Source organism: Crocodylus porosus, unplaced genomic scaffold (genome assembly GCF_001723895.1).
Source record: "Crocodylus porosus isolate Cpor-Errol unplaced genomic scaffold, CroPor_comp1, whole genome shotgun sequence".
Lineage (NCBI taxonomy): Eukaryota > Metazoa > Chordata > Crocodylia > Crocodylidae > Crocodylus > Crocodylus porosus.
In genome coordinates, this window is record NW_017728923.1 from 10,557,629 (window position 1) to 10,571,763 (window position 14,135).

General features: G+C 38.5%; 1 protein-coding gene across 11 annotated transcripts in view; it reads left to right on the forward strand.

Annotated features, from left to right (window-relative positions):
• RBFOX1 (RNA binding protein, fox-1 homolog 1) overlaps window positions 1-14,135 on the forward strand; it is a 1,970,253-nt gene that overhangs the window by 1,547,839 nt on the left and 408,279 nt on the right. The window contains exon 1 of one of the 11 annotated variants that reach the window (XM_019540080.1): window positions 9,483-9,712. The exons of 8 other annotated variants lie outside the window; for them this stretch is intronic. In XM_019540080.1, the coding sequence (XP_019395625.1) occupies window positions 9,626-9,712 (87 nt within the window). In that variant the 5' untranslated portion in view covers window positions 9,483-9,625. Of the gene's footprint in view, window positions 1-9,482; window positions 9,713-14,135 lie in introns of those variants that run through there. 2 more of the 11 variants (XM_019540069.1, XM_019540079.1) reach the window with 2 other exon arrangements.

Sequence of the window (14,135 nt, forward strand, 5' to 3'; positions counted from 1 at the left end):
AAACAGAAAATAATCCTCTCCAGTTGCTCTTCCTCTCTGCACAATTTTACCCCAGTCCTTGACTGGGACTTTAAAAGGGCATGTGTCAACACTGGTTGATACAAACTAAACATTAAGAATGGCTGAAAAGGCTACCACCATTTAGAGAGAGAGAGAGAGAGAGAAGGAGTAGAGTTAACCCAAAGGCAGAAGGTATTAATAGCCATTAAATAATTCGGATGGAAATACAAACTCTGTGCAATCATTGGCTTCCTGCTATCTGTTGGCAATAATATAATGTGTTTATGGCTTTCCACTTTAATAATAACTGTGCTGTTCTGCTACTGTGCTATCCAGCCCACAGCACAACCTACACAGATGTGGTTGCCCCCATGTCTAAGTAGACTTGTAGTCTTGCAAATCTATTTTTGGGGGAAACATGGGAGGGAGAGTTTCTAAAAACCCTGGGTCAATGCTGAATCTCTATAGGAAACTACATTCCTTTGCAGAAAAATGCTATCTCCTATTTCTGAGCCACAGGTTTGGAAGCTAACCCTTCCAAATTCCCTACAATCAGCAAGGCGTCTCTACTACTTTCTGCCATGAATGTCTGCCTTGAATGATGCTAGCCATTATTTTCATGATTTTCCTTTCCCTGCAGGTCTCAGCCAAACCTCCAACTAAGTCAAGATGGCAAAGGTTTAAAAATATTGTAAAAAGAAGGTATGCTATGAATACAAATAGACTGGGACAATTATCCATGATCCTTTCATGCCTAGATGTCATATCTGAAGGGAATAGGAGGTTCTGAATTGAAATTCCTCCTGCCAAGTCCACTGCAGGATATATATATTTTTTTTACTTGGTAGCTTTTCATAAACTATTTGTCAGTGGATTCCAATTACTGTTTACCAGGAAGCTTTACTATGCATGGTGCCTATCAGCAAGTCACTTCTATATCAAAAAGAGCATGCTGCATTGAAAAATCCATACACTTATGCTCTGCCATGCCCATGGGAAGCATGTTTTGATGAATAATGGAAGTGTTAGATTGACAGCTTGGCATTCCTCCTGCTTCAATATGGTGGTGAGGAAAACTTCCTTTGCCGTCTAGATATAGGAATGAAAAAATGATGGATGTCATCCACCTAGTACTTGAACTTTGTGGTCTGTTAGTCTGCAACGACAGGTTGCTTGTCACATTGCAATAGAATGAATGGGTTTTTGTGGCTCCAGGATCATAGAATTTTAGAAAAATAGGATTGGAAGAAAGCTCAGGAGGTCATCTAGTGCAACTCCCTGCTCAAAGCAGGACCATCCCCAAATAGATCATCCCAGCCAAGCCTTTGTCTAGCCTGACCTTAAAAACCTCCAAGAATGGCACTTCCACCACCTCTCTAGGTAAATGGTTCCAGTGTTTTACTGCCCTCCTAGTGAGAAAGTTCTTCCTAATATTTAACCTAAACTTCCTTTGTTGCAACTTAAGACCATTGCTCTTTGACCTGTCATCTGCCAGTACTGAGAATAGTCTAGCTCCATCTTCTTTGGAACCACCCTTCAAGTAGTTGAAGGTAGCTATTAAATCCCCTTTGGTCATCTTCTCCAGACAAATAAACCCAGTTCCCTCAGCTTCTCCTCAGAAGTCATGTTCCCTGGCCCCCAAACCAGTTTGTTGCCCTCTGCTGGACTCTCTCCACATCCTTTTTGTAGTGGAAGACCCAAAACTGGACACAATACTCCAAATGTGGCTTCAGTAGTGCTCAATGGAGGGGAAGAATCACTTCCCTTGATCTGCTGGCATCACTTCTACTAAGGAAGCTCAATATGCCATTAGCGTTCTTGACAACAAGGACACACTCTTGGCTTATATTCAGCTTATTGTCCACTGTAACCCCCAGATCCTTTTCTGCAAAGCTGCTGTTTAACTAGTCAATCCCCAGCCTGTAGTGGTGAATGGGATTGTACCAAACTAAGTGCAGGACTTTGCATGTGTCCCTATTAAACCTCATAAGATTTTTTTTGGTTTAGTCCCCTAATTTGTCTAGGATCTCATGTAATGTATGTCAGTGCCTAGAAACTGCTGTTGTGTAAGCAGTATTGTAACCTTGTGCAACAACAAAAATCTTGACTATGAAAGGGTTAATAATCTACCATGGCATGACCTAGTATGGCCACTCGTCAGGCATTCAGTGCAAGGAGACATAGCCACCCATTGGTAGACACAAAAAATTCTCTCTCCCTTTCCCTCTGACAATGTGCGTAGAACTTTGGGAGGAGCTGACAAAGTCTGGAAGAAATGCAAATTCAGTGCTATACTTTGAACAAATTGAATATTTGATGAAGCAACTTAAAGCCATTTGGCATAATATTTAGTTAGTTTTTTATGAAAACAAAAAAAAGACTATGCGTTTAATACAGTGATAGAATCTGAGAATGTGTGTAATAAATACACCAAAAGCACTGAAAGCATGGCAAAGTATGATGTCTCTGTGTTGAAAAGTACCTCCAGCACCTGGGGTGGAAGGGAAGGGGATTATGCAGACCACTGGAAAGTTGGCAGGGGAGGGGAGCAAGGGGGACCAGGTGTTACCTGTCCCTGCCTTCAGCACTCAAGTGGCAAATGCTACTGCTGTAGTAGCATGGGCTTGGGCTCATGCTGTTGGGGGATCCGTTCACTGCACACTAGCTGCAGCAGCCACACGACATGGGCTCACCAGGAGCTACCCCTGTGCCCTGTTCACTCTTTGTTTTTCAGATTGGGTACAGGGCTGTGCCAGCTGTAGCAAAAACCTTCTGTGGGGGGAGAAAGGACATCATTATACTTGCCTCTCCTACCCTTCACTACTCAGGTGAAGGGTTGGACCTGCCCTGTTCCTATGGCTGGGAAGTTTGGGGCTATTTCTCTCAGGGCATAGATTCCTGGGCTGGTGATGATCTTGGTCCACCCTCTAAGAAAGCATCCAGGGCTGGTGCCTTGCTCTCCCCACACCCAGTTACACTACTGGCTGTACATACCTTTTGAGAGGTTTTGGGTATGCACTTAGAATGGAATTTTTACCACTATGTAGCCTCTAGTACTGAACATGAACACATCTAATTGACATGCAAGGGTAGGAGGTCAAGTACCATCTATATCAGTGATGCTCAACAAGGGTGGTCTGGCACCCTGGGCTACCTTGTGATACATTTAAGGGTGATGCAGGGTGCCACACATTGTTAGGTATGCAAATACAATTCACAAGATAAATACAGATATTTTAAATAGAAATTTGTAGTGTTAAAACATTCTGACTTGCAGTCTGAGTTTTTTGCAATAAAGAATTGCTGTAATGTTTTTCTGGAGTCCAAATACAAGTGAAAACTTAAGACCTGGCATTTTCCAAGGGGTGCCTTGAGTCTAGAAAGGGTGAAAACCACTGGTCTTCATGCATTTATCTTTTTAAAAGAGAAGTAATTCTGTTGTTTTTTTGAGTGTCAAGGGGAAACTCAGCCTGTGAGCTAGAAAGTTCCCCCGCCCCATGCTGCTGTCAAATTATAATAGTTTATAAAAAGAAACAGATTTTCACTCTGGCAAAGGGCTATGGATGACAAATGCATCCTCTAGTGATGACCTGGTCTAAATAGGAAATGAAGATTTCTATAGTAAGGGCACTGAGCATGCAATTTATGGGCACACCCAATTCATAATTGTCTGTCCCTCCAAAGGTTAACCTGAAGGAACATGTTTGGGACATATTTTACTTATATGTTAATTTGTATTACCACAGGTGCCCTAGAACTCTAATCATGGAGCATGATCCCTTTGTGGTAGACTATATAATCAGAGTATAAAAAATAGTTGCTGCTTGAAGATGGAGTATATGATTTTTAAGACAAGAAACACTGGGTGGATAAGCAAAGATGAAAGCCTACAAGGAAATTGTAAGACAGTTTTGGCATAACTAGTGGATTCAGCTCACCAGTGGTCTGACTGTAATCAAGTTTTTTGTAGGTATCACCACAGAGAAGATTTTTAAGGAAAGTTTGAAAAATGGAATAAGAAAGCTTCACATATTTTTACAGGGAGTGACTTCCTAGTGGGAAATGCAAGGCAGGAAGCACAAAGGTGGTTATTTGAAAATCGGATAAGTGGATGAAGGATGGTATGATCTGAGGTAGGAGTTGGCACTAAAGATACTCACTATCTCTCAATACTCAATGGGAGAAGAGAAACTATAGGTGAAAGTGAAGAGAATACCTTCTGTCTGATGTGATAGAGATGGGGAAACAAAGGATGGATGCAAAGAGAAGATGGTCAGTATGACAGGCTAGGTGACAGTAGGACTGCAATTTCAGCGGCAGAATTCTGAACGAGTATGGCAGCATGTAATGAAGAAGCACAAAATGAACGTGATGCCGCCTTTTGCCTGCCAGAGCTGCTGACAGTACCAAAGACAATTAGATCATTTACCAATGCCACTCAAACCATAATAGTTTTTTTTTAGGAGGTAGTGTTCTCATGTGAGACCCTGATATAAAACAGAAGAAACTGAAGAAGAGAACTAGTATTGGTCAGCACTTGCTCATACATTTATTGAGGAATATGAGAAAGTTAACTGGCCCAGAATGTGAATGTTAGGGCTTTCCTGTGGTACACTAAAACTGCTACAGAATTTCTCCTAAATATATTTCCTGGATTTTTCTTAAGATAATTGTACAGCAGTTCCCATAAAACTATAAGGCAGATTGCGTTAGAATTCAAATCTCCTTTTCTGCAACACTTTGGAGAAAAGAACCAGTCTGAACGATAGCGAGATGTTTTACTTAGTTTCCTTCATACATATTTGGTATGTTTCTAAGCAGTACTCAGAAGAGGTGGACAAGAATTGTGTGCTCCAGCATACCTGATTCACCCTTGAGGGTGAGGAACTGTTGACCATATGATGAATCAGTTATGATCATTTTGAGCCTCAGCTGGCTTATCCATTGCCATCAAATTCTGATGAGAGCAGAAGCCACTTAAAAATAGAAATTCTAATTTTAATGTAAGCACATGGTACCACTGAATGAGTTATATACTTCATGGATATTCTATACATTTGGGATGAAAGACAGCCCCTCCCTCCCCCATCCAGCTTTAAACCCAGATGCTTTTCCCAACTGGACCCCACAAGCCAACCTCTATAAATGATGGTTTTTTGGACCGAATGAGTTACACTTTTGGCACGGATTCCAGATACATCAGGGATCTGTGATGTAGCCATGTGTGAGCCTGAGTCATTTGCAATGACTTGCTTCTTTTTTGCATCTCAGCCCCATTGTTAACGGTGATACAGGGTGTGAAGTGAGAGTTGGTTGTTGGTATACCTGGCCTCTAACCCCCAGAACTTTGGATCCTTGAAACTGTGTTTAGAAATAGAGGAATCGAGGCAGAAGTTGAGGAGAGAAGCCACACTTGGGTCATTTCCAGGATATTCATTTTTTTGGTCAGTGTTTGGCCTGACAATTTTGGTCCTTAAAGTGAAGTAGCAGGTTAAGGAGAGGTGGGGATTGGGAATTTAGAAGACTGGTGTTATAAGGCAACATTGGCATGGAAATAGTAGAAAAATGTGGAATGGGTAGTGAGCTATCTTTGCTCCTTCTCTTGATCTTTCCTTTGTGTGTGTCTAATGAATCTACTGGTCTCTAAACCTGCTTACATCATGAAGGGTTAGCCATTTGCAATCCATTCTTTGTGTCAGTGTACAATACTGCAACAGACAACTATTATCATTTCTAGTAAGATGTTGAGTTTGGAATAGCATCACAGAAGTGAAGAACAGAACACAGACAGAGAGTTTCTTGCTCCATGTTTGAGTTTGGGGCTCTCCTAAGAAGAAAACAATTGGTAAACTGTAAGAACAAGAGCTTTGGAAAGATTAAGAAAGATAGACAGAAGGTGGGCGGGCTAGTCTTATAAAGAAAGACTGAGGAAATCAAATACAATATGGCAAAGAGAGCCATGACCTTATTATTGTGGAAGAGGGGAGGAAACTTACTGATAGAATAAGTATTAAGCTCAGAGATATTTTGTGGAAGAGCCTTTCTTTGTGGTATTTGAAACTAGATAGGTCATAGCTTGAGGAGTTTTAAATAAAGAGCAGTCTTGTATTGAATGGACTGAACAGGTCTCTGCCATCTATAACTTCTCTGCTTCTGTGAGAAGAGCATACACCATTGGTTGGCTGAGGACTGCATTGCAGGGATCCTCCTTAAGTGCCCCTTGCAGTGCAGTTCCAGCAATATTGTTAAAGGCAACTTATTCAAGCCATAATTGGAAGAGACCTCTGCTTTTACCCAAGTCTTTTCTTTCCCCATCTCTGTAAGGTATTGCATCACATGTAATCCTTTTTTGGAAAAAAATCCCTTATAGAAATAGTCATAAGAATAGAAAAAGAAAAGTATTTTATATATTGATTACTTTCATTTCAAGTTTTTTATTTTTATTTTTATTTTAAGGAGCAGTCAATCATATGTTTTAATAAGGTTCTTGGGAATTCCTAATAAAAATTGTAAGAATTATAAGAATCAAAAAAGGAAGTACAGGTTTGGAAACAGATTGTAGCGGAAAACTTCCCTTCAGTTAGAACATTAAAGGTTACGGGGAGGACTGTTTATTCCTCCCCCTCATCTGCATTATAATTTTGCCTATAAGAAAACATTGTAAGAGTGAAAATTGAAGAGTTGTTTGAAATAGGAGTCCATTCTTTCACCCCCACCATTACTTTTCTTGTAGGTTCAAAGGTATCAAGGAAAGACATAGTCACTATTAATGGCCTAAAAAAGACTTTTTTTCTACTGTGATAAACACTTTGGCCCTGATCCAGCCAAAGTGTATAAGCTCATACTTAAAATTAAGCATGTATGATGCTCTACTGAAGTAAATGGAACTACTAGTATGTTTTAGTGTCCTGCTGCATTGGGGTCAGAGTACTCGGCACCTTTCAAGATCCCTTCAGGATCATGCAGTATGTGATGAGGGTACGCTTTAAAAGTAGAAGTAGGGTATGTCTACAAAACAGAATGCAGTGCCATGAAGATATCTTGGGCCTACTTCCAATGACTCAAGCAGGGTATCCATATTTGCATGGGGCTTTGGTTCCATAATTCACTTCACTAACTTAGCCCAAGCAGAAGACCATACTAATGTAGCCGTACTGCTTCATATAGGTAAGCTAGCTTGCATAGAAATAGTCTGGGTATCTCTTTGTTGCACACATGCTGTGAAGACATAGGCAAAAATTTAAGGTAAATAGGATTAGAAAACTTGTAGCAAAATAAAATTTTAGGGGACTAAATTCAAATATCAGCTTAGTGTGTATACCGTTGAAACCGGTATAAGTTGCATTGCTTTAAAGAAGCCCGAACTACCTACCAAAACTGTAGGTACATTTTATAGTTTTGAGTTGTCAACCTGTGTGAATGTAGGTAGCTGGTGCACATACAGACATCAGTTAAAGAGCCGAGAGAATCAGAACTTGGATGCAGGGTGTCATGTTTCTTTGCACGTAGGCACATGTTGTTATAGTGAGGCACACCAAGTGATAGGTTATTAAAACAGCTAGTTTATTTTCAAAGCTAATTACTATTCTAAAATAGTGATGCAGTGAATGGAAAATGGTGTTAAGCTAACTGTGCTGTTTCAATATTTTCATACTCACATATCCCCATATTGTTTACTTGTTGAAACAAAAATGGTAAAGAGATACACAGCCCAAATTAGCCACCTCCTTTCATGCCAGTTACCCTGGTGGAGTCATGTGAATACAGCTTGGGGGACCCAGTCTGTGGTCTCTGGTGCTAGGTGAAAGGCACCTTCTGTATCTTTAAATGAAGTCTGCTATTTGCATTGTTTAGACTAAACAAATAAAAAGCTAATAAAAACAAAACATTCTTAGTAAAATATAATAATTGTAAAGAATTTTAACTTTAGTGCACTTACTGCTATTTTGCCTTTGTTTATGTATTTCCATGTATAAGGTTAATAACTGGGTTTTTAATAGAGATTATTAAAAAAACTCTAGACAGTAACCCTCATGTGTTATCCTAGTGTATACCTGATAATTAAATTGTAGAGAGTTCTGTACCTTATTAATAATAATGAGAACGTGGAATATGATTAATAGCATAGTATAGTTAGGTAACTGATGTAAATAGTATTATTCCCAACAGAAAAGCAGAGCTGTCTCTAAACAGAAGATCGAAGTAGGTAAACATTGCTTAATCACACAGTGAGTGCTGTGTCCTCACTAGTAACCTCTCAGAAAGACAGCCTAGAGGGTCACAATTCAGAATCTAAAGTTAGAAATCATATAAGGCCATTAGTAACAGGGGTCAACATGCAGCTGCTAAGGGAGATTTCTAAATCCTGCAACACGGCTACTTTGATACATGAGAATCAATTACTGAAAACCTTTCAAGATCGCCAAAATGTGACATTAAATAATTGAATATCACATCAAATCTTGTCTGCAATTAGTTATCTAGAAAAGTAATTATGCAGCAAAATCAAGTAACTAGAATTAGTGGTGTGAAGCACCCTGGTTATTCAGAGACTATAGGAAATGATATTTTTACTTGTAATGGGAAGTTTTAAGCACTTAGGTGAAGGGAAAAAAAACCCTCACTTTTGATTCCTATTATTAATCATATCTAAAACAGGAGGCAGATGATACATCTTATAGTTAAACGTGGACAAAGTTTATTTTATTTAAAATGACAAAGTTTGTTTTATTTAGAATTAAAGAATTTTGCTCTAGAAGAAGGTTCCTGACAAAATGGATAGCACATAAAATAACAGGACCATTTTGTTTAGGTTAAGGTAAAATAAAGTATGCTTGGTCTTTCTTACAATAAGAGCATAACTTTAATAGAAAAATAATATAAAATACTATTGATATATAATCATTTAACTTTTAAAACTTTATGCGATAATTACAACAGCATAGAATATTATAAAAGGTGGACATAAGATGCAGTATATCAGGGAACACAACTGATGCTGATAAAAATACTTAACCTGAAAAAAACCAAAGGAAAGGGAATAATTCAAGACAGACAACGCGTGCATAGTAAGTGACAGGCTCTTGCTCAAACTAACTCTAACATTGCTGAGTATTTGTGCACTATTTCAAAATAATACGTAAATATATATGCATTTATTTATACATGGCAAAGCTGATTCTAATTCTAAAAGAGTAGCTTATAATAGCCATTACTGGTATCTATTTCCCTATATTGATACCAGAATGAATGCTAGACTTCTTTCATCTGCTGGAGACAACTAGGAAGAACCTGATTTATACGCGTGTATTTCTTTTTAAAATCTAAATTAATAAAGAGTAGTTGGTTAGTCATGTTATTTAAGCTGTTCCCAAAATAGCACCTTCCTTTTTTGTAGACTTAGCTTTGCAGCTGTTGTCTCTATCTGTTGTCTCTGAAGAAAATTTTAACATTAAGAGTTGCTGACGTCAATTTTTTTCTTTTTTTTACAGCTGATGTGGGCTTTGGCCCTGACAGAAGTTATTTGGTTCTAGCTCTGAGTTTCGAAGAAGTTGGTATATAGATTTTCCCCTAACTTTCAATTGATGTGTTTAGCTTTAGTGGGAGTAATACAATCACTTAAACCATGTTGTCGTCTCAAGGAGTTTTGCTACATCCGTATGGAGTGCCCATGATTCTGCCGGCAGCACCATACTTCGCTGGACTTGTTCAGGTAATGCAAGGCCGCTTCCAACAAGCAACTTAACTCTAGTGCACTTAGAGTAATAATTGGAATTTTTATGGTTGAGAAAGCAAACACTTTTAATACAGGCAAAAGCCCTCATGTAGTCAGTGAGAAGACAGTAGGAAATCAAAAAGATGGATCACCCTAATCTGTGTATTGACATCTCTCATGGCTGAATAAATGGTGTAGTTGAGCTATATTTGCTTGTATTGATCTGACTGCTGTTTAACATTCATGCCTTTGCTTCACGAGGTTGACCACAGGGCAGAGGATTTGCTATCCATTCTAGGTTTCTGAGGGACTCAGTATTCCCACGGCAGATCATGAGACAAAGTAACTTATCATGATGTGGTTCAGTTAAGTGCTTTAGAACAGCAAATATGAATAGCATTAAATATGCATTAATTCCTATGTTATGCCTCACATTAAATGCCTGTGTTTAATAACTTGTTTTTTGGTATGAAAACGCTTATAATCTTTATAGGTAATGTATGGACCTCAAATCAGGTTTTACTGAGCTTTCAAAAATGACAAGATTCTGGTTTTGTAGGAGACTTCTGTGGTTTTAGTTGCAAAATGGCAGTTATTGGATAGTACTTTGGGTTTTGCTTATGTGGTATCTTTTTTAACTTTTAAGTTAGGTGCTTGCTTTGTTAGTTTTCTCTCATGCTAGATAAGCTTAGGTTTTTACAGTAGTTGGTCTTGTACATGTTAATTACAATTAGCGGTATTAAAAAACACTAAAACTTATTCAAAATATCATGGCCAAAAATAAGAAAACATAACTCTAGTGCAATAATTAAGCTTTATGTATTAACAAGAGCAGGTAATGAAGCTAAGGAAAGTGCAACAGAGTGCATTACAGTGTTACTACAGTGGTCAGTCAGATGAAAACTGTTGGGGTAACAAATCTGTTTCAATCCTTATCGTGCCCCTTGTTTATTACAGTATGTTAGTTTGAGAGGAGGAAGAATAACAATACACAACAAAAGCCGGGCTTATTCCAAACAGCTGAGCCCTTCAGTAATCAAGGATTGCTAGTTGTCTCCTTCACTTAAGAGTTCACTCAATATTAGACACATATGTATGAAGCAGAAATATATTGATCCATTCAAGACTGGCCATTATCAATATTGAAAAATATATGTGTTTTTTGGCACATACAAGCTGACATTACTTTTTTTTATGTATCTAGTGGAACACAATAACAGAATTGGCCACATCAAGCAGGCCTTCATATCCATTAGAATTTGGGGGTGAAGGTCGGACACCAGAGCTCAGTCAGACCCTCTACTATCCTGTCCAATAAATAATTACAAGCAAATTGTGCCTTTCACTCTATGCTGATTGATGCTGAAATTGCTTTTGAAAGTTCTCATAAGTTCCTGTTATAGATTAAGTGCCGGTGTAGGAAAAATAACTGCACCCAACTGAAATGGGTGAATGTAATCAGGTTTAATGGACTCGAGAGCTTGTTCGGAATTAAATAACTATTGATTTGTTGGAAAGTTGCTGTCATTACAAAATGCCACTCTGGATGCATTATCCAAGCAGATAGATTAGAAGTAAGGGCCCTTTGAAAATTTGGGATACTTTATTCAGGATTTTTTTTCTCTTTTCTCTTTTTCTTTTTAAAGAACCACCCAGCCCTGATGTGTACATCATTAGGAACTATGGGATAGTTGTAAAATCCAATACATTGTTATGGGAAGAAATAGTTAATTATGTTGTAAATATGCTAGACAGACATGCTTAGTATATGAAATGTTTTCTTCCTCCCCCTCTCAAACTTCATATTTAATAACAGTACGTATTTCAACAAAACAGTTTAGTATATGATTCACTCACTCATGAAAGCTTCTGGTTAGAATTTCTGTTAATCTGAATCAACATGTATTTATATCTGGTACTGCAAAGCAATATTTTCCTGTTTCCTTTGTGCTCTTTACTATGTGGAAGGAAGCTGGGGGACAAGGAAAAGGAAAGACAAGGAGTCTTTTAGGCATATCTCAGGTAGAACTAACACTGAATACAGTTGTATGTTTGATGCTTAAAAATATATTTAGGCTGGTGATACTTGTCCACTTCCTAAAATTTTAGACTGGCATGAAATAGCAATGGTTGAAAGGATGGTTAATAGAATATGGTGGAGCACTTCTTTCTCCTTACAGGAAGGATGTCTTCTTCCTTTAAAAGCTTTCTGGATATATGTAAATGTCACTGGGGTTTTTACTATGAAATAGGTCAATCTACATTAAAGGCAACCCTATAGTCAAAGATGTGTTGTATTTTTACTAAATCACATCAATACCCTGATTAGGTACAAATTGGTTCACATTGGAGAATGCCTTACAGGATGCAGACTTCAAAAATATAGGCTCAAATTTAAACTATTTCAAAAGGATCTATTTACTTTTTTTACATGATTTGTAAACTTTTCAAATTCTTGCTAGTAGAATCCAAAAAGTTTGCGAAGGACTTATTCTAACATTTATGTAGAAATTCTTTAGGAAGGTTTTCTATAAGATCACCTTCTCAAACTCAAATGCACAATTTCATAGTGACTTTCCACCCAGAGAAGAATTAAACATTGAATAATTTTGGCTATTCTCTATAATAATTTTACTTCCTATAATGCGGCTGAGAACACACAAATCTTTACAGATGGCTTCTATTCTTCAATAGCGCAATGGTGTATTCCCCACCCCTGTAGATTTTTTTTCTACCTGGTACCAAAGTTACAGCTTTTGCCAGCTTGTCTTACTGATTTTCCTCGGTGGAACTCAGCTTTTTGTCATGAGCAACATAACACAATGCAGCTACCCACTTTCCTATTATTACACAATGAAATGTGGTGGGCTGCAAGGGAACAAGGTAAATGAAGATAAGGAGGGATTTTTTTTTAGATCTCTCTTTCTCTCTCTACATATATATAACACTATATATAGTTATACAGTTTCTATGTCTATATTATATTACCTCTACTTCATATTACAAGTTATTAATATAAAACCTTTTTTTTCAAAGTTAAGATTATGTATTCAGTGAGATTTGTAGCAAGGCATGTGTCCCTTGGAGGTCCCTCCCAAGGCATGTATCTATTAGGAGGTTTCATGCTGGAAGTAAGGAAGAGAGTTTGTTAGGGAGGTAAAAAGTTTGTTACTGCCTTTGAGTTTGTCATATTTAGGCTGTAAAAATATATTATTTGAGGTTGCTTATAAATTAAAACTTGCCCTAACTGGTAAATTATTTGTTTTTCAGTGATTTTGTTTTGTAAGGAAGTGCACCTAAATTTAGCTTAAATGTAGGTTCAGAGAGTATTACTTGCCAATATCATGTAATAAGTAAAAGTTATATGAGTATTTTCATAACAGTCATCAGAAGTGCTTGATGTGGATATATTGTATCATTCAGAGTCTGACTATGCAATAGTTTCACTGATTTAGTTTCATGACTAGGGACAGACATTACACATAAACCAGTTGAAGTGATCCGAAAATGGTTTAAACCTGCAACAGAATACATGTTAAGTGCACATTAAACCAGCTTGAAAATGCCTGAAACCAGTTTAAGATAAACCTTGTTGAATGCAGTATCAGACTTAACTGATTTGGCTCAAACTGGTTTATGCAATGTCTGTCCCAGACACCTTGTTGGTTCAAGTTAAACCAAATTCCCCCAGCATCCCAGCATGCTCTCTGGGCTGGGTGGGGCTCTCTGCTCCATAGCAGGGCTGGCCCCTCTCCTCTGCTCCCTGGTTGCAGCTCCAGAGATTGTGAGCTGCTTCCCCCAAGCCCACCTCTCCCTGCTAAGCAGGAATTATCCCCTCCCCTCTGCCTTGGAGAGGTGTCTGTGTATTAGGTAGCAGACCATGTGCTAACTATGGTCCATGCTGAATCAATAGGCAGGATCAACAGGTAGCTGGCAATGTCCCTTTGTTGTTTTCTTAATGGGTTAATAAACACTGAGTTAGGGATGATAAACACTGTTATCAGTTCCCTGATGGGCTAATCCGGGCATCCTGGACATGACCCCTACTCAGGTCAGTGCTGTGGAAGGAAGGGAGGGCTGCTCTAGCACCCCCTGGCTTCTAGCTTGAGCCACTGCAGGCATGTGCCTGCATTTTGGGGATGCCTGTACAGTTAAAGTCATTTAGCCTTGGTAGGTTAGACTAATCTGCAAAAATTCATAGATTTCATAGACATTTGGGCTGGAAGGGACCCTGGAGGATCATCGAGTCCAGCCCCCTCCCCCAGGGGCAGGAAGTCAGCAGGGATCATAGGTTCCCAGCAAGACAAGCATCCAAAAGTGCCTTGAAGGTGTTCAAAGTGGGTGCTTGAAATGCCTCCAGCAGCAGTCTATTCCAAAACTTAGGGGCTCAGACAGTGAAGGAGTTCTTTCTTATGTCCAG